This window comes from Megascapheus bottae, chromosome 4, assembly GCF_031878675.1.
Source record: "Megascapheus bottae isolate mThoBot1 chromosome 4, mThoBot2.hap1, whole genome shotgun sequence".
Lineage (NCBI taxonomy): Eukaryota > Metazoa > Chordata > Mammalia > Rodentia > Geomyidae > Megascapheus > Megascapheus bottae.
In genome coordinates this window covers 44,178,622-44,197,932 of record NC_143512.1, presented here as the reverse complement: position 1 = coordinate 44,197,932, position 19,311 = coordinate 44,178,622, and the positions used below count along the sequence as shown (strand labels likewise).

General features: G+C 40.5%; 1 protein-coding gene and 1 pseudogene across 1 annotated transcript in view; one reads left to right on the top strand and one right to left on the bottom strand.

Moving 5' to 3' along the window:
- Positions 1–1,413: 1,413 nt before the first annotated feature.
- On the top strand, positions 1,414–3,040 carry LOC150064354 (uncharacterized protein C16orf46 homolog pseudogene; annotated as a pseudogene).
- A 6,767-nt stretch (positions 3,041–9,807) lies between these two features.
- Slc30a5 (solute carrier family 30 member 5) overlaps positions 9,808–19,311 on the bottom strand; it is a 30,534-nt gene continuing 21,030 nt past the window's right edge. The window contains exons 11-16 of the mRNA XM_090331770.1: positions 18,366–18,523; positions 16,597–16,726; positions 14,577–14,775; positions 13,155–13,381; positions 11,678–11,806; positions 9,808–10,633 (exon numbers count right to left, since the gene is read on the bottom strand). Coding sequence (XP_090187896.1) covers positions 10,463–10,633; positions 11,678–11,806; positions 13,155–13,381; positions 14,577–14,775; positions 16,597–16,726; positions 18,366–18,523 — 1,014 coding nt within the window. The 3' untranslated portion in view covers positions 9,808–10,462. The remainder of the gene's footprint in view (positions 10,634–11,677; positions 11,807–13,154; positions 13,382–14,576; positions 14,776–16,596; positions 16,727–18,365; positions 18,524–19,311) is intronic.

Genomic DNA, 19,311 nt, shown 5'->3' with positions numbered 1-19,311 from the left:
TCCTCATTGGTCCGTTCGTGGCACTCGCTCCCTTCCCATTGGCCCCTGCTGGTTCCCGCAGAATGCGTTTCCAGGGCGACCTCGCGACGAGGCTCCTCGGGGGCGGAGCCAGGTCAGGGGGCGTGGCTTGGCCAAGCCAGCTCCTGGGCTGGGCTCCAGCTGAGTAGGTCCGTCAGTCTAGTTCTGCGCCTGCGCAATCGGATGATTTACATAGGCCCCCCCCCCCGTCCCCCTACCCCGCCCTTCCTAGTTCGGGAGCGTTGTCCAGGCTAGCCCGTTTTACCAGTGTTGGAAGCCTACTCAGTAGTTTGGTCCAGTTCAGTTTATGTTTACACACTGTGCCCTAGCAGCAGCAATAATATCTTAGAGTTTCCAGAAGGCTATCTATTGGCCATCTATTGGTGCGTTCTTTGATCATCCATCAGCTCTTCTAAGGTTGATATTTGACACGATGTTATCGGGTACAGACACATGAAATGGTTATTATAGTGAAGTAAATTAATAGCATCCCTCCTCTTCTCTTTCATGTAACCAAAACTTATGCTGTACTTTCTGCTCAATCCTGCTTTACTCCTAAAACTACTCTAAAAATTAAAAGTAATGGAAAAGCTACTTAACAAAAAAACAGGCTTTTAATTTTGGTACCCCCTTTCCCATATGAAATCATTCGTATTAATACTAACGATTTCCATACAAAATTATATATTTAGTAAGCAAATAGTATGCACCATCACCAGCACTTTATATTTTAGAGTACTTTCGAGCTTAAAGCAGAACTGAGAAGAAAGTACAGACTTAGCTCATAGGCACAGCTCCTTACAACCAGCATAGCACACCAAAGTGGACCACAGCACACCATATTGTGATGGATGCAGTATCTCCTGAAGTCTTAGAGTAGTTTACATTAGGCATTACATATTGTTTTATGAAGCAGGGTCTTGTAGCCTAGAATTCTCCTCCTTCATCTACCACTGGAGTGCTGAGATTACAGGCTTAAAGTTCACTCTTGATGTTGTGTGTTGTGTAGATTTTGATGAATATATAAGGACATATTATCAAACATTATGCAGGACCAGCACACACACAAAAAAACAAAAAACAAAACCAGGTGTCTGTGGCTTATACCTGTAATCCTAGCTACTCAAGAGGCTGAAATTTGAGTATTGCAGTTCAAAGCCAGCCCAGACAGCAAAGTTCGTGAGACACTTGTCTCCAATAAGCTACTCAGAAAAGCCATGTGACACTGTGGCTCAAGTAGTAGAGCACTAACTAGCACTGAGCACAAAGAGACAGCGCCCATGCCCTCAGTTCAAGCCCCAGAACTAGCAAAAGAAGAAAATGGCAAAAACCCAAACATCATACAATACATATTCATCTCTTCTTTGTTCTTTTTTTCTTTTCCTCCTTCCTCTTTTTTCTCATTCCCTCCCTCCAAGTTGTAAAGTTTATTTCCAACATACTGTCTTGTGTCACTATTGCATTGGTTCACCTATTATCCTTTGTCTCACCATTTTGTTGTTCCCTTTCCTTCCCCAAATCAGACACAGTGTACCAAAGCCAAATACAATGACAACCAAAGGGGGGAAAAGAAAAAAGAAATAACTTCACACCGTGCATTAAAAGCAATAACAGGGGACACTGGAGAGTAGAGCCGCGGGTCTGTGCCGGCTGAGAGGAAGATGTTAAAAACTCTATAAACAGTCATCCTGGTAATGGATCTCTGTCAGGAATCTCAGACTGATTTAGAAAATAGCCAAATTAAATCCACAGAAGAAACTGAAGAAACCTTTACTTGTCCAGATGAAAGAAGAGAAAGGGGCATGTGTGTTGTCTTCTCCATATCAGTGACATAACTTTCGAAGAAGATGAAAGACTCAATGATTTCGTTATTGGCACTGGGTGGGAAGAAGCTGTCCATGGCTGGGGAAGGACTTCTCCAGCTGCCTGCAGAAGTCAAGAGCAGGGGAAAGTTCCAGCAATGGCTGCTTGCTGTGTCTCAGCCTCAGGTGAACGTGGAGGCCAAGCCTTCCCTGGAGACTGGAAGATGGGAGACAAAGGCTGTGGCTGACCCAGACCTGGAGAAGAATTGGAATACTTCCTCTCAGATTCCAGGGCCCTCCCAGGTCCCTAGCACTGCTCCCAGGGAGAATAAGAAAATCTGCTTTCCCAACTACATTCATGGAGAAAAAAAAAGTCTGCAAATCAAGGAGTTTATCTGGTGCCTGGACGAATGGGCCACTCCCGAGGTGCCTAGTAGCAAGGCGTCCAGGAGTCCAGGAGCAGAGGTTTATGCCCCGACAGGGGGTTCCCCCTCTCGGACTCCTTGACCTCCAAGGCCCTCTTAATTCTGCCTCCCCTGAGAGCTAGTCCCCCAAACAGTGTTAATGTTCTGGGTAAGAAGAGTAAGAACATTTTCTGGCAGTCAGACGAGAAAATGGTGAGAGTGGAGAAGGATGAGTGTGTGACTAATAGCTATGGATTGAAAACAGTGGATGGGAAAGGTGACAAGAAACACTTTGAGCTGACCAAGCGCCTGGTGGTCACCAAAGGGACATCTTTCTCCTTTCCATCCGTGGCCCTGACACCCCTGCTGGCCGATTCTGAGAGGTGCTGCCTGCGATGGTCCCTCCTGACTGAGAAAAACTTGGTATGTCCTCCCAACCCCAATAGCGTCCACTATCTGGTCACCTTGCAGCTTTTGCAGAAAGAAGGACTACGAAACTACAGATCCACGTTGAAAACCAAGGACCCAAGGCCTCTCAGGGACCCCCAGAGGCACCTTCTCACAAAGACCAAGCAGGGAAGCAGTCCCCACATGCTGGAAACCAAAGTGTTCCCAAGACCTCTCTTGCCATCCCTCACAGTGAGCAGAGTTGCTATTCCCCTCTCCACTCAGAGATACCTCCGACCTGTCACAATATAATTCCCTGGGAATGAGCGAGCTTGAAATTCATTTGTCCTTTCTCCCCTGCCCATGCCCTTTCTCCTGTCTTTTCACTGCCTCCCCCATGCCTTCTCTCAACTTACTCTCTCCCTCATCCTTTTCTTTCCCCTCCCTCACTCCATCTTTTTTTTTTTTCTTTTTACACAATAGAAACTAGAGGGAGCTGATCATTCTTGAATGAAGTTGGATGTTTTCTAAAACACCATTGCTAGCCCAGAGCATGGCCTAGTGGTAGAGAGTTTGCCATGCAGGCACAAAGCCCTGGATTCCATTCCTCAGTACCATATACACAGAAAAATCCAGAAGTGGTGCTGTGGCTCAAGTGGTAGAGTGCTAGCCTTGAGAAAACCCAAGGACAGTGCTCAGACCCTGAGTTCAAGGCCCAGGACTGGGAAAAAAAAAAAAAAAAACTACCACCAGAGGTAGGTACAGTGGTTCAAGTCTGTAATCCTAGCTACTTGGGAGGCAGAGATTGGGGGACTGGGGTTTGAGGCCAGCATGGGGATAAAAGTTTGTGAGACTTTAATGGCTGGGCATTGTGGTACACTTCCTGTCATACTCAGTGACCCAGAAAAACATAAATAGAATCATCTCCATGCCAGCTGACAAGACCCTACCTCTAAAATAAGGAATGTTAAAGGAGACTGGAGATGTGGCTCAAATGGTAGATCATCTTCCTGGTAAGTTTGAGGCCCTGAGTTCAATTCCTGTTACTGTCAACCACCCTTTCCCAACATAAACAATCAAAACCCCAAACAGCATTTTTTTTTTATTTTTTTGCCAGTTCTGGGCTTGAGCTCAGGGCCTGAGCACTGTCCTTGGACTTTCTCAAGGCTAGAGCTCTACTACTTGAGCCTCAGCACCAGTTCTGGCTTTTCTCTATGTATGTGGTACTGAGGAATCGAACCCGGGTCTTCATGCATGCTAGGCAAGTACTCTACCACTAGGCCAAACTCCTGGCCCTGACAGCACCATTTTTGATGTGGATTTTGCAGGTGTTTATAATTGTAGTTCCAGTACTTGGAAGGCTTAGTTTAAGGTTGGGCTACCAAGCAAGACCTGATCTTAAAAAAAATACAAATAACCAAAATCCATATTCTTCCTATGTGCTTTCATGTTAATTTGTCAAATGCAAATTGGAGCTCCAGCTCCTGCTGCACTGCCTGGTCTTACCCAGGGGGAGCCTTCTATTATGCTGTCTCTACACCACCCCAAAAGCTTTCTGAAAACTGTCTTCTCTGTTCCACGGCAGTACCTTAAAGTGAGAATATTGTCTTTGATCATAACTTCCTAAACTTTTAAACCAAAAAAAATCTTCATTTTCTCTCCCAAGAAAGGTCTAAAATACTATGAACGGAAAATTCCCAAGGTCCAAGATGTCCTACCCTTGTACGATGTCGAAGGGCCTGGTTCCCTTGCCCAGGGCATCACAGGCTCCCAGCATATCCATGGAAGTGTGTGCTCCAGCGTCCCAAGGAGTCAGGTCCTTGTATCACAAGCATCTACATCTGAAAGCTTTTATCAGTCTTAGAAAATTCAGTCTGGAAACTGGTTAACAATAATTGACTTTTTCCAGGCACTGGTGGCTCATGCCTGTATACCTAGTTATTGAGGAGGCTGAGATCTGAGGATTACTGTGTGAAGCCAGCCTGGGCAGGGAAATCCCAGATCTCCAATAAAATAAATACTCAGAGAGAAAAAAAAAAAAAGCAATAACAAAGAAAACCTCTTGTTCCATATTTTGAAGCTTATTTTGATTAGCATCATCTTATATAGTCATATTGAGCTATTGTGATCTTCTGAAGGACTATTGTAGACAAATACTAATTATTACAAATGAATGAAACTGTGGAGCTTGTTTCTTTAGGACTGTCTTACTCACTTATTGTGATTTTTTTCCAAGTCTTTCCATTTCATTACCAATGGGGTGATGTCATTCTTTCTGATGGAAGCATAGAATTCCATTGTGAATAAAGACCACATCTTCATGATGCCTTCATCTACTAAGGGGTTTCTGGGTTGGTTCCATATCTTGGCAATGGTAAATAATGCTGCAACAAACATTAAAGCTGGTAGCTTTAATATAGCCTTGTTTTTGGTCATTTGGGTAAATGTCCAGGAGTGGGATTGCTGGGTTATAGGAAACCATCTCTCCTAAACCTTTGGCAACCACTAATATTTTCCCCCCAGAATGGCTTAGAATTGGAATTTACAGTTGTGTTTTCAGACTTGCTTCTTTCACGTACATATTTAAGGTTCTTCCATGCCTGTTTATAGTCTGATAAAGTCTTGCCAGTCCTGAGGCTTGAACTCAGGGCCTTAGCACTGTCCTTGGGCTTTCCTGAAGGCTAGCACTCTACCACTTGAGACACAGCACCACTTCTGGCTTTTTCTGTGTATGTAGTACTGAGGAATGGAACCCAGGGCTTTATGCATGCTAGGGAAGCTCTCTACCAGTAGGCCAAGCTCCTGGCCCCCCAGGAGCTTGTTCTGCAGACCCTGATGACCAGGGTTGGGGGATCAGACCCCAGAATTCAGGTGGTGAATCAAGAGCAACAGGGACAGTGCCTTACTATACAGTTCTTTCCCTCATTTCACAATTTGGCTTCAAATATTTATGAAATAGGTGTGCACCCCAGTACTGGCACACACAAAAAAGCAGAATATGGAACTCAGACAATGACAATTGCTGGCGGGGTTGTGAAGAAAAAGGAATCCTACTGCACTGCTGGTGGGATTGTAAACTAGTTCAGCCACTCTGGAAAGCAGTGTGGAGGTTCCTTAAAGAACTGAAAATAGACCTTCCCTATGATCCTGCCATACCACTTCTGGGCATCTATCCTGAACAGCATGACCCAGGATATTATAAAGACACCTGCTCAGCTATGTTCATCTCTGCACTATTCACAATAGCCAGGCGATGGAAACAATCCAGATGCCCTACTGCAGATGAATGGATACAGAAAATGTGGTACATACATACAATGGAATTCTACATAGCCAACAGACAAGATAAAATAATGGCATTCGCAGGGAAGTGGATGAATCTAGAGCGAATCATGCTGAGTGAGACAAGTCAAGACCTAAGGAACAAAAGGCGCATGGTATCCTTAATATGCGGTTATCAAATCCAAAGTGTACAAGAGTGAGGACTCAATAACTGCATACCCAAAGCAATGGACATGGTAATGGAAATACAAACATAACTATATAGACAAAAAAACCTATGACTCTATAATCATAATGTTTTATTTCATAAATTGATATGTTTCTATGACATACAAACCGTTAGCCTAATTTTGATTAAGTTCTAAAGACTAAGACCCAGAGAATGTAATTAGAGATTCCCTCCTTGAACAATTGTTTGTTAAACTTGTCATTTAAAATATGATGTAAACATAAGCCATATAATTAATGATTGTTGTTCTTAAGGTACTATGTTATCTCCCATCACTTTTACTGTCCCTTGGTTATCTCATATTGTTACACTATCTCACTTTGTTACCTGATATATTGGATATATTTGAATTTGTTTATCTGAAATTGGATAGGGAATGGGGGAAAACAAGATGAGGGGTGGGGGAGGGGGGAAGGGAAATGGGGACCATGACATGTGAAAGGGTATCAATGTGTGGGAATTAATGCACCATTTATCTGGCAAATATCATGTAACCCTTCTATTAATTACAATAAAAATATATTTAAAAAAAAAGCAGAATATGTACCTGAAAAAAATTCAGTTTACTATACTGCATTTTCAAAGTTAATCAGTCAAAACATCAGAGGAGGGCCGGGAGTTTGGCCTACTGGTAGAGTGCTTACCTAGCATGCACTAAGACCCAGGTTGGATTCCTCCGTACCACACACAGAAAGGAAAAAAAAAAGCCGGAAGTGTTGCTATGGCTCAGGTGGTAGGGCGCTAGCCTTGAGAAAGCCCAAGGACAGTGCTCAGGCCCTGAATTCAAGACCCAGGGCTGGCAAAACAAAACAAAACAACCCAAAACAACAGAACACTAGGATTACAGAATTTTGTATAGAGAAAACGGAGTGCAGAGCACAAAGTAACTTTTACAAAAATCACAAGCATACTAAAATATACTTATAAAAGATGAAGTAGCCAAAAAAAAAAAAAAAGATGAAGTAGCCAGGTGCTGGTGGCTCACACTTGTAATCCTAGCTACTCAGGAGGCTGAGATCAGAGGATCACACTGCTGGCAAAACACTAGAAGCAATCTAAAAAAATGATGGGGTTTAAAAATACAGGATGGGGGGCTGGGAGTTTGGCCTAGTGGTAGAGTGCTTGCCCTAGCATGCACGAAGACCCCTGGTTCAATTCCTTGGTACCACATACATAGAAAAAAAAAGCCAGAAGTGGTGCTGCGGCTCAAGTGTAGAACTCTAGTCTTGAGAAAGTCCAAGGACAGTGCTCAGGCCCTGAGCTCAAGCCCAGGACTGGCACCAAAAAAAAAAGTATGTACATGCATTTGCTTATATGTGCATACAATCCAGGATATAGTAGAAAGAGGTGAAATGGTTATTTCTAGAGAAGAGAGTTGTGTACCTGAGTGATAGACATGGAGGCTTTCCTACTTACTTGTGAATCTTGGGCAGTTTCATCACTGACTAATAAAACCATGTAGCTCATATATATATATATATATATAATACACTCATTAAATATATAATATTTAGTGGTGGGTCGTGGTGCTTGAACTCGGCCTGGGTACTGTCCCTGAGCTCTTCATCTCAAGGGTACCACCCTACCCTTGAGCAAAGCCACACTTCCTGTTTTCTAGAGGTTAGTCTCAGTCCTTTTGTGCCCGTGCTGGCTTTTTAACCTAGATCCTTAGATCTCAGCCTCCTGAATAGCTAGGATTACAGGTGTGAGCCACAGCACCAGCCCGGCAAACTACCACTTTTCTTGAGGCAAGGAAAGAATAGTACTTATAGTAAATTCATTCTATTTATCCAAATTCCTAGCCTAACTACCCAATAGGCTTCTTTTGGGTATTTTAAACTAATTTGTACATTTAATATCTAATTAATTTTTGGGATGCTTCAAAAACAAACTAATTAAAATTACCTTTAAAGCCAAAAGTAATGATTTCTCAACTTCAGTCCCTTTCAACTTAATGAATTTTCATATACATTATCCATTTTGTTACCAATACCTGTAAATTTGAAATTTTATTGAGTTTTTGAACAAGGGAAGAGGCTGGTTTCCCAGTGGTAATAGTGCCTGGAACCAGTAACTTGGCCATTATTTGGAACCAGTAGTTTATGGGTTTTTCTGCCTGGGCTGGCTTTGAACTCCAATCCTCAGATCACAGCCTCCTGAGTAGGTAGGATTATAGGCATGAACCACCACTGCCTGGCCCTCCCTCTCAATCACATTGTTTCGTAGCCTTCTAAGGGAAATGTCGATTTAAAAATTGATATATATTTACTCTACTTTTCGAAAAATTTTTGTTTTTCAGAGTCTCCTATTTGCTAGGCAAATATTCACTTGAGCCATGCCCCCTGATAGAATACCTGTCACTTGTTTTTTTTTTTTTTTGCTAGTCATGGGACTTAAACTCTGGGCCTAGGTGTTGTGCTGTCCTTGGACTTTCTCAAGGCTAGTACTCTACCACTTGAGCCACAGCACCACTTCTGGCTTTTTCTGTGTATGTGGTACTGAGGAATCAAACCCAGGGCTTTGTGCATGTGAAGCAAGCATTTTACTACTAGTTCACACTACTAGCCCAACCTGTTACTTTTATTGGGGAATTCTAGGGATTAAACCAGGACCTTACAGAGGCTAAATTAAGGGCTCTACCATTTGAGCTACATCTCTGCTCCCTTTTTAAATGCATTAAACATTGTGTAAAAACATCAACATACATACTAAATCCATCCTATTTATCAAAATTCCTAGTATAATGAAAATATTTAGACATTTCTTTCTTTTTTTTTTGTGCCAGTCCTGGGCTTGAGCTCAGGGCTTGAGCACTGTCCTTGGACTTTCTCAAGGTAGAGCTCTACCACTTGAGCCTCAGCACCACTTCCGGCTTTTTGCTATGTATGTGGTACCGAGTAATCGAACCCGGGTCTTCGTGCATGCTAGGCAAGCACTCTACCACTAGGCCAAACTCCCGGCCAATATTTAGACATTTCTAAATATTCAAAAGCTCCTTTAGTACAAAATTCTTTGGTATTTGTAAAACTGAATATAGTCCTTTTAGACTACACAAAATTAGAAAGTATAAATTAGGAATCACTATAGGGGGTAGTTATAGGGCATTTTGATTTCATGGTATCTAAATGCTTAACCTTGACATAACATTATGGGGAGACATAGTGGGCCTTCAGCTGAGGATCTTCAACTTTTACTAGGCTTTTTCATTGAAGTCTGACATTCTATTCTTGAGCCACAGATCCACTTCCAGCCTTTTGATAGCTAATTGAAGGTAAGGGTCTCAGAATTTCCTGCTGCAGCTGGCTTCAAACCTCAATCCTCAGATCTCAGCCTCCTGAATAGTTAGGATTACAGACATGAGGTGCTGGCAGCTGATTTGGTGTTTCTTATATAATCTACATTTTCTAGAAACTAATTGTACCCACAGGTAGAGAATTCATCTCTGAACTGGCAATTATTTGATTCTCTCAGCAGGCTATTCCACAATATAGGGAGGTGGGAGGTAAAAGAAAACATGAAAAGCTTGGGCATGCTACCATACTAACTTGGTGAGCAGCTGGAAGACCAAATGCATAGTAAGAAATGGAATATTCTACTTTGGAGAAAGATGGCAAGTAAGTAATGTGGACACATATACTGTAAGTTCTTAACCCTCATAAAAAAATTATTCATTTGCAAATGTTACCAAAAGTAAAAAAAAAATTTATTTAACAGAGTGGTTGGTCTTGTAATACATCAAAAACTGTAACGACTCTCTATTCTGTTTCTTTTAAATTGGTAGTTTTGTTTCTCCTGAATAGTTTACATTTAAAGTGGTAATACAGACTTTACTTAATGGATTTAAGTTATAATTAGAAATCAGTTTTCTATACAGAAAAATCCATAAATATAGAGCTTTTATTCCTATTTTATCCTTCGGTTATGAAAAATGGCTTAAAATTTTTTCATTTACTCTTTGTAATATACATGTAAATACATATTTATAGTGGAGATGCTTTCCAATACAAAGTAAATGCACAAAAGAAGTTCTGGTCTTCACTAGAATCCATCATTATGAGTCCATCTTAGAAGATGATGGTCACTCAAATTCGAGATTTCTTTCATAGACATAATTTTAAATAGTGATTTTTCTTGTACAATGAGTGCTTCATTCTGTGTCCAAATTTTTAGAAAAACTCCTTGATCCAACAGTAGGGAGTTTTAAAAGTTTTTATATTATTAAAAGAAAAAAGAAAAAAAAGTTTTTGTATTATTATAATTTTCATCCTTTTGACAATATTCTTAACATCAATTCAGTGAATTTTCATTATTTACACCCTAGGAGCAATTCCTGAGTTATCTCACATGATGTAAGTATCATCTTTGAAGTATTTCATGGACTCCATTTGTTTTGTCATAGCCAGAACATCATGAAATCCAGTACTTAGGCCAGACATATGTTGGAAGTATGCCTCTTTTTCCACTTGAATGGTTAAATTGTTTATTCCAGCGTCTTTAAGTATACTTGTAACCTGTTACAAAAATTCAGACATTTATTCAGAGTAATGTATTTAGGACCTACCATTAATTAATACCACAAATTCGTAGTTATTGACTGTCTCAATAAGCCATTTAAATATTTATGACTGGGAGCTGGGCACCAGTGGCTCACCCCTGTAATTCTAGCTACTCAGAAGCCTTAGCTCTGGGGACTGTGGTGGACAGTGACATATGTGAGACTTTTTTCCCCCCTAGTCCTGGGGCTTGAACTAAGGGTCTGGGTGCTGTCCCTGAGCCACTTTGTGCTCAAGGTTAGCACTTGATCACTTGAGCCACAGTGCTACTTCCTCTTTTTTGGATGGTTTATCAGAGAAAAAAGTCTCACGGACGGGGGGTTTGGGGGACTGGGGGGGGTAAACGGGGGGGGCTCAGTGGCTCACACCTGTAAGCCTAGCTACTCAGGAGGCTGAGATATGAAGATCAAGGTTCAAAGCCAGTCAAGGGCACAAAAGGACCTGAGACTCTTATCTCCAAATAACCTCTAGAAAACGGGAAGTGGGGCTTAGCTCAAGGGTGGTAGCCTTGAGCTGAAGAGCTCAGGGAAAGCGCCCAGGCCGGTACAAGCCCCATGACCCACCAAAACAAACAAACGAAAGTCTCATGGAGCTGGGCACAGTGGCTCATGCCTGTAATCCTAGTTACTCAGGAGGCTGAGATCAGAGGGCTGAGGTTCAAAGCCAGCCTGGGCACTTGAGTCCGTGAGACTCTTTTCTTCATTTAACCATTAGAAAACCAGAAGTGACATTGTGGCTCCAGGGGTAGGGCAGTAGCCTTGAGCTGAAGAGCTCAGGGACAGCACCTAGGCCCAGAATTCAAGTCCCACCACAGACTGACAAAAAAAAAAAAAGTCTCAGACTTTTCTTCCCAGGCTGGCTTTGAACCACAATAATTAGATGTCAGCCTCTTGAGGTTTATAGGCAATAACCACAGGCACCTGGCTAAAACTGATATTTAATAAGTACTAAATCATTCAATGATGTGTATAATTTTATGATTTACAATGAATTATTAGTTACCTGCTGTACTATTCTTTGTTCTAACACATCTGATGTCACCTGTATATGAATTGTTCCTGCCACAATACTGGCTGAATGACGCCAAAAATGAGGGTCCCGGTATGATATTAATCCTTCAATTTTCTGTATCTGTCATATAAAAGGAGAGATAATATGAATGACTAATTTACACAACTCAAAGGAAAATTTCTGCTAGGAAATAAACACACATACTTCTTGCTCTAAGAATCATTATTAAGCTGAATTAAAAAAAAAAAGTAATCCCTGGGTAGGGAGTTTGGCTTAGGGGTAGAGTGCTTGCTAGCATGCATGAAGACCCGGGTTTGATTCCTTGGTACCATATACATAGAAAAAGCTGGAAATGGTGCTGTGTCTCAGGTGGTAGAGCTCTAGCCTTGAAAAAGCCTAAGGACAGTTCTCATGCCCTGAATTCAAACCCCAGGGCTAGCACAAAAAAAAAAAAAATTAATCCTAGTTACTTCAGGTAACTAGTTAGAGACCATGGATCAGGGATGGAGACAAATCTGGGGAAAACATTTTGAGATTCTCTTCCCTTCAGTCCTGAGTCCTGAGATTAGAGATGTGTGACATGTCACTGGATATCTTATTCTTATCAATAATTTAATGAAATTATGCACAATAAGCCTTTGCCTATTCATAAGTGATGTAAATATTTGAATATTTCATCTTACTATGTATTTCTCATTGGAAACTTTTAGTAACTGGCAACTTTCAAATGGTTAAATGTGCACAAATTTTTTTTCTTTTCTTTTTTTTTTTTAAGTTTCTAGTTTCACCTTAAACTTACTAAGAGGCTTTCTCTACCTCCATGGCTTAAAGTATCTATAGTAGTTTTATTTACACACTTAATTCATTAGAAATAATTTTTATACAGTATGATTTAGAGAGATAAAGGTTTTCTTTTCTACCAAGTAGAAATATAGTCAGAGCAAAAGTTGGTTTTAGGTCTTCCTTCCTTCTGGATGACATGAAATGCCATCTTTGTTATCCATTGACTTCTCTAAGTTCTTTAATCTGTTTGTGGTCAATTACTTGTTAAACATTTGATTTGTGTGTTTATTTTTGTATAAATGAGTATTAGTCTTGTGTTAATACTATTACCTTCTTAAAACAGGATCTAAGTATTAGTTTATTCTATACATTTATATATGCCCTCTGATTTGTTCTTAATTAACTTCCAAGTAAGTTCTAAATCATACTGGATTATATGTCCCTGAAAACAAAACCACAAAAAATTCCAAGATAACAGAATTAAGATTAGGAAATTCATATCTTCATAATATAGTCTTCTTATCCAAGATAGTGTGTCTTTCATTATTCAGTTCCTATTTTATTTTCCTGCCTCCTGAGTGACTAGGATTATAGGTAGGAGCCACTAGTGTGCTTGCATATCCACTTATTCAAATTTAAATGTTATTTTAAAAAGGGAAAATAGTGAAGTAATGATAATCCTTACCTTTTCTAAAGCTGTATGTAGTTCTTTTTCATGTTCTGGTGGTAGTCTCAGAAGTAGAACCTGGCAGGCATCTTTAATCAGTGGAATAACACTAAGAAATATTAATACGGCAATAAATAGAGAACAGAGGGGATCGGCAATGAACCATCCAAACTGCTCTATAAGAATTGTGGATACTATCACACCAATACTTCCAAGTGTGTCAGCCAAGACATGTAGAAATACACCTATAAATAAAATAAAAAAATTAAAAATTAAGATGTATTTTAGTATTTTTTAATCTATTTTACAATATTACTGGGTACCCTCTAGGTACCATATACCACATTAGTGGCAGGTGCTACAATATGACTAAAATAGGGTTGTTTTCCTAGGGAATATATCAACCTGCAGTAAAAATGTCCTTTAAGGAGGTGGGCAACTAAGACACAATGTATTGTCTTTTTTTTTTTTTTTTTTTTTTGGGTTGTGGGACTTGAACTCTGGGCCTGGCATTGTCCCTGAGCTCTTCAGCCCAAGGCTACTGCCCTACCTCTTGAGCCACAGGACCACTTCCAGTGTTCAGTTTTCTGGTGGTAAACTGAAGATAAGTGTCTCGCAGGCTTTGGTGCCCCAGTCGGGCCTGGCTGGCTTCGAACCTTGATCCTCAGATCTCAGCCTTCTGAGTAGCTAGGATTACAGGTGTGAGCCACCTTCCCTGGCTACAATGTATTAACTCTTAGGATCTGTTTAGGAAGGCTTCTTAGAGATCATGTTCTGAACCAAGTTATTTTATTTTCTGGTACAGTTATTTAAACTAGACATTTATGAACAAATGAATCACTTCTCTTTTCTTTTTGTGGTGCTGGTGATCATTACACAGGTTAAACTAGTGCTGTACACCACTAAGATACGGCTCCAGTTTTTCACTTTCTTCCTTTTTTTTTTTTTGTCAGTTGCAAGGCTTCAACTCAGGGCCTGGGTGCTGTCCCTGAGCAATTTTTGTGCAGTTAGAGCTCTACCACTTCAAGTCACTGTGCCACTTCAGTTTTCTGGAAGTTAACTGGAGATAAGTTTCATGGATCTCCCTGCCCCAGCTGCCTTTGAACCCCGATCCTCAGATTTCATTCTCTTGAGCAGCTAGTATTACAAGCGTGAGTCTCGAGTGCCCAGCCACATTTTACTTATAGAAACAGATTTTTTAAAAAAATTTTTTTTTGGTTGGTTGTGGTACTTGAACTCTGGACCTGGGCGCTGTCACTGAGCTCTTCAGCTCAAGGCTTGAGTCACAGAGCCACTTCCGGTTTTCTGGGCTCACGGTCTTTTGTTCCCAGGCTGGCTTTGAACTGCAGTCCTCAGATCTCAGCCTCCTGAGTAGCAAGAATTACCACCACATCCAGCCACAAGTGTTTTTGGAAGGGACAGTAGCTCACAAGGACTCACCCCTCATATTGGCATTCATGCCCCCACCGGAGAGTCCATGGCTGTGACCATGCCCGTGGTCACTGTGTCCGTGCATATGGTAAGAATGGCTGTGTTCAGAGTGACAGCTTCCTTGAGAAGCTCCATGGCTGTGGCTATGGGCATGACTAAAGGCACAGATACCAATAAGGTTCACTATCAGCCCTCCAACTGAGACTGGCTGGAAAAAAAGGAGAAAAGAAAACCTTTGATTTGTCATTTTTAAAGTAGACTTGTTATTTAAGTTATTATACAATTATGTTATGTTTTTGTTTATAGTTTTGGGAATATTCATGGTAAAATCTAGGAAGCATAGGGAGTTGGAATTACCTTTTTCCTTCTGGCCAGTCCTGGGGACTGAACTCAGGGCCTGAGCACTGTCCTTGACTTTCTCAAGCCTAGAGCTCTACCACTTGAGCCACAGCACCACTTCTGATTTTTCTATGTATGTGGTACTGAGGAATTGAACCCTGGTCTTTGTGCATGCTAGGCAAGCACTCTACCACTAGGCTAAACTCCTGATCCCTGGAATTACTTTTAGTGATAATAAATAATGTGTCCTTGACTAAAGTCTTATGTACAAATATTTGATGTAAAATTTATTCATTTATTTCATTTTATTTTGGGCCAATACTGGGGCTTGACCTCAGGGCTTGGGCACAGTCCTTAGCTTTTTTTCTCAAGGCTTGTGTTTTACCATTTAAGACATAACTCTACGTCTGGCTTTTTGGTTAACCACCAAAACAACAGTCTAAGAGACTTTCCTTCCTGGGCTGGCTTTGAATCATGATCTTCAGAACTCAGCGTCCTGCGTAGCTAGGATTACACCAGTACCCAGTAGATAAAGATTTAGAAAGTACTGCTCACTACAGCACATGTACCCTGTATATTTGAAGTCTTATAGGTAAAATTTCAAGTTATGAGGATGACAATTACCTGATTCCAAATAAAGCTTACTATGCCTCATCTAGTGGTGCTACAAAAAAATCCCCAAAGGAGGCTGTATGTGCAGGCACACGCCTATACAGCATTTGGGAAGATTATGCATTTGTGGCTTGCCAGGGCAACTCAGTAATTTCCACAATACAGATTGAAACTCCATCTCAGAAAATAGAAAAAATTGGGGCCAGTAGCTTAGCCTAGTGGTACTCGCCTAGCATGCATGAAGCCCTCGGTACCACATACTCAGAAAAAGCCAGAAGTGGTGCTGTCGGCTAAAGTAGCAGATCACTAGGCTTGAGCAAAAAGTGTCTAAGGACTGCCCAGGCCAGAATTCAGGCCCCAGGACTCGCCAAAAAAAGAAAATAGAAATAATCACATTAGGTATAGTTTAAATGATAGAATATTTGCTTATTAATGTCAAGACCATGGTTTAAAACCCAGTCCAAAACAAATCTTCAAAGGATAAACAACCTTGATTATCCTCTCTTGTGAAATAATTTGAAGAGCAACTCAGGCTTACTTATGTATCCAGTTTTTTCTTTAGTAAAGTCTATTCATATAAAAATTAAAATACTTTTCTAGGTAGTAAGAAGAGTTTACTTTAGGAAATATATGGAGCTTATTTATGTCTTTCTGTGACTCAGTCATTTGTTTGCCAGCTTTTAAAATTAGTTAGCTTTATAAGTTTGTAGGTGATTAAACAGCTTGAATGCAACTACTGTTATAAAAATCTTCCTCGTCACCATGCTTGTAATCCTAGCTATTGAGCAGGCTAAGATCTAAGGATTGTGGTTCAGAGCAGGAAAACTGTGATTCTTATCTCCAAATAACTACCACCTCTAGTCTCACCTTCCTCTCCCCTTGCCCCCTTCCCCAAATAAGCCAGAAATGTAGCTGTGGCTTAAATGGTACAGCCTTGATCACAGAAGTTTAGGGACAATGATCAGGCCTAGACATCAAACCCTAATAGAGGCACAGGAAAAAAAGGTTAGTAAACTATAAACAGCCTTAGCATAGAAAATCTAAGTAGAAATTAAAATAGGAAAAGAAAATGACTTACTGTTAACATGTTTGTATCTAATTCTGGAGGATCAATTAATCTAGCCACTGATTCCATAAACACAAAAAATGCTATTACTATTAGAAAAAGTCCATTAATAAATCCAGAGAGAATTTCTATTCGACCATACCTAAAAATGTAAAAAAGCAAAATGACAAACATTTAAAAAGCAGAAAAAATATTTTAAGTGATGAAACAAATCTATTTTTTTTTCTTTTTTTCCAGTCCTGGGGCTTGAACTCAGTGCTTGAGCACAGTACTTGGGTTTTCTCAAGGCTAGAACTCTACCACTTGAGCAACAGCACCATTTCTGACTTTTCTATGTCTTTGGTACTGAGAGATCAAACCCAGGACTTTGTGTATGCTAGGCAAGCACTCTACTACTAGGCCACGCTCTCAGTCCCACAAACCTAGATTTCTGAAGTATTAAATAATGGAAAATTTCCAAGATTTAAAACCTCTCATACATGTACTTGTTGAGATTTTATATACTTACATATCCCAAAGACCTTCTTTGGTATCAGTCTTATAAAAACCCTTAATTTAGTCCTCCATATCTTTGTTGGGCTAAATTTTGCTTTTTACCAAAATTATTTGTATTTTTTCATACAAATATCTTTTAAAATGTAATAGGTGGGAATGAGTTGAATTTACTAATTTAGAATAATCTAAATCACAGGGCTGGGAGTTTGGCCTAGTGGTAGAGTGCTTGCCTGGCATGCACAAAAGACCCAGGTTCGGTTCCTCGGTACCACATACATGGAAAAAAGCCAGAAATGGTGCTGAGGCTCAAGTGGTAGAGCTCTAACCTTGAGAAAGTCCAAGGACAGTGCTCAGGCCCTGAGCTCAAGCCCATGACTGGCCAAAAAACAAAACAAAACAAAACAAAAAACCAGAATAAATCTAAATCAGTAAAGCACAAGTAGGTTATGCCTGTAATCCTGGTTATTCAGGAGGTTGAGATCTAAAGATGAAAGTTTGAAGCCAGAGTGGACAGAAAAAAGTATATGAGATTCATCATCAATTAATCTGCAAAAAGCCAGATGTAGAGCTGTGGCTCAAGTGGTAGAGTACCAGCACTCATCACAAAAGCTCGCGAAAGTGACCAGATCCTAAATTCAAGCCTCAGGACTGGTACCACATACATAGTATGTGTATGTGTGTGTACTTTTTTGTTTTGTGGGTCATGGGGCTTGAACTTGGCCTGGGCACTGTCCCTGAGCTCTACAGCTCAAGGCTCCCACCCTACTCCTAGGCCTGGGCATTGTTCCTGTGCTCTTCAGCTCAAGGCTACTGCACTACCCTTAAGCCAAGCTCCACTTCTCATTTTCTAGAAGTTAACTGGCGATAAGAATCTCAGGTCCTTTTGTGTCTGGGCTGGTTTTGAACCTTGATCCTCAGATTTGAGCCTCCTGAGTAGCTAGGATTACAGGCGTGAACCACCATGCTGGATATGTGTGTGTATTTTAAGGAGTAAGGGATAATGGGGTTTGACGGAGAGCCGTACATTTGCTGGGCTTGTTGCTCATTTGGTGCTCTTTGCATAAGCTACACTTCTAGCCCTAGTTTTTGCTAGTTATTTTGGAAATGGACTTCTTGGGCTAACATCAAACTGAAATACTCCAGATATCAGCCTCCTGAGTAGCAAGGAGCCACCAGTGCCTAGCAAAAGTGGTATATTACCTTAAAAGTGGTATTTTACTGTAACATATAGAATTTGTACTCAAGCTTTTTTTCATGGTACCATATAACTCTGATAGTATACCTACCCATAAGAGAAAATCCGAGTTGCTTTCCATCGACTCATTAAAGCAGCAAAAAGTCCCATAACCAAAGCAGAGCAGTCAAAGAGCATGTGAAATCCATCTGAGATCAGACCCAGACTATTGGTCAAAACACCATAGAATAATTCCACAAAGGTAAAAAGCTAAAAATGTTTAAAAAAAATAGGAGAAGCATGTTAGAAAATATGTTTCAACAGAGTTTTATTAGAACTTTATCATGAAGATTTAATTTTTAATTACCCAAGCTTTCTTTGAAGTGTGATTAAACTTTGCCTCTTTAGCGAATTACTATTTATAATAGAAACTTCATTTCACATAAACTGTAAAAGACTAAGCTAAATCAAATACATCCATCTTAAAAATTACTTAAAAGTTGGCACAGTGGCTCATGCCTATAATCCTAGCTACTCAGAGATCTGAGGATCACAGTTCAAAGCCAGCCCAGGCAAAAAAGGACCTGAGACTCTAATTATCCTCTAGAAAACAGGAAGTGGCTCAAGGGTTATGGCAGAAGCCTTGACTGAAGAGCTAAGGTACAGTGCCCAGGCTCAAAGTTCAAGCCCCATGACTGACCAAAAAAAAAGATAAAAATAAAGATTTTGTACGTCTAGAAATCAATAAAGAAGATTCGGAAATATTAGTGACCTACAGCCTCTAAGGAGAGAAAACTTCTTAAAAGCTATATTATCTGGTTGCTAGTGGCTCACGCCTATAATCCTAGCTAATCAGGAGGCTGAGATCTGAGGATCTTAGTTTGAAGTCAGCCAGGCCAGGAATGTCCATGAGAGTCTCATCTCCTTTTAACTACAAAAAACTGGAAGTAGAGCTGTAGCTAAAGGGAGAAAGGGGGAGCCTTGAACACAAAAGCTTAGGTTTCAGTGCCAAAGCCCAAAGATTCAAGCCCCAGGACTGGCACACACACAAAAAAATC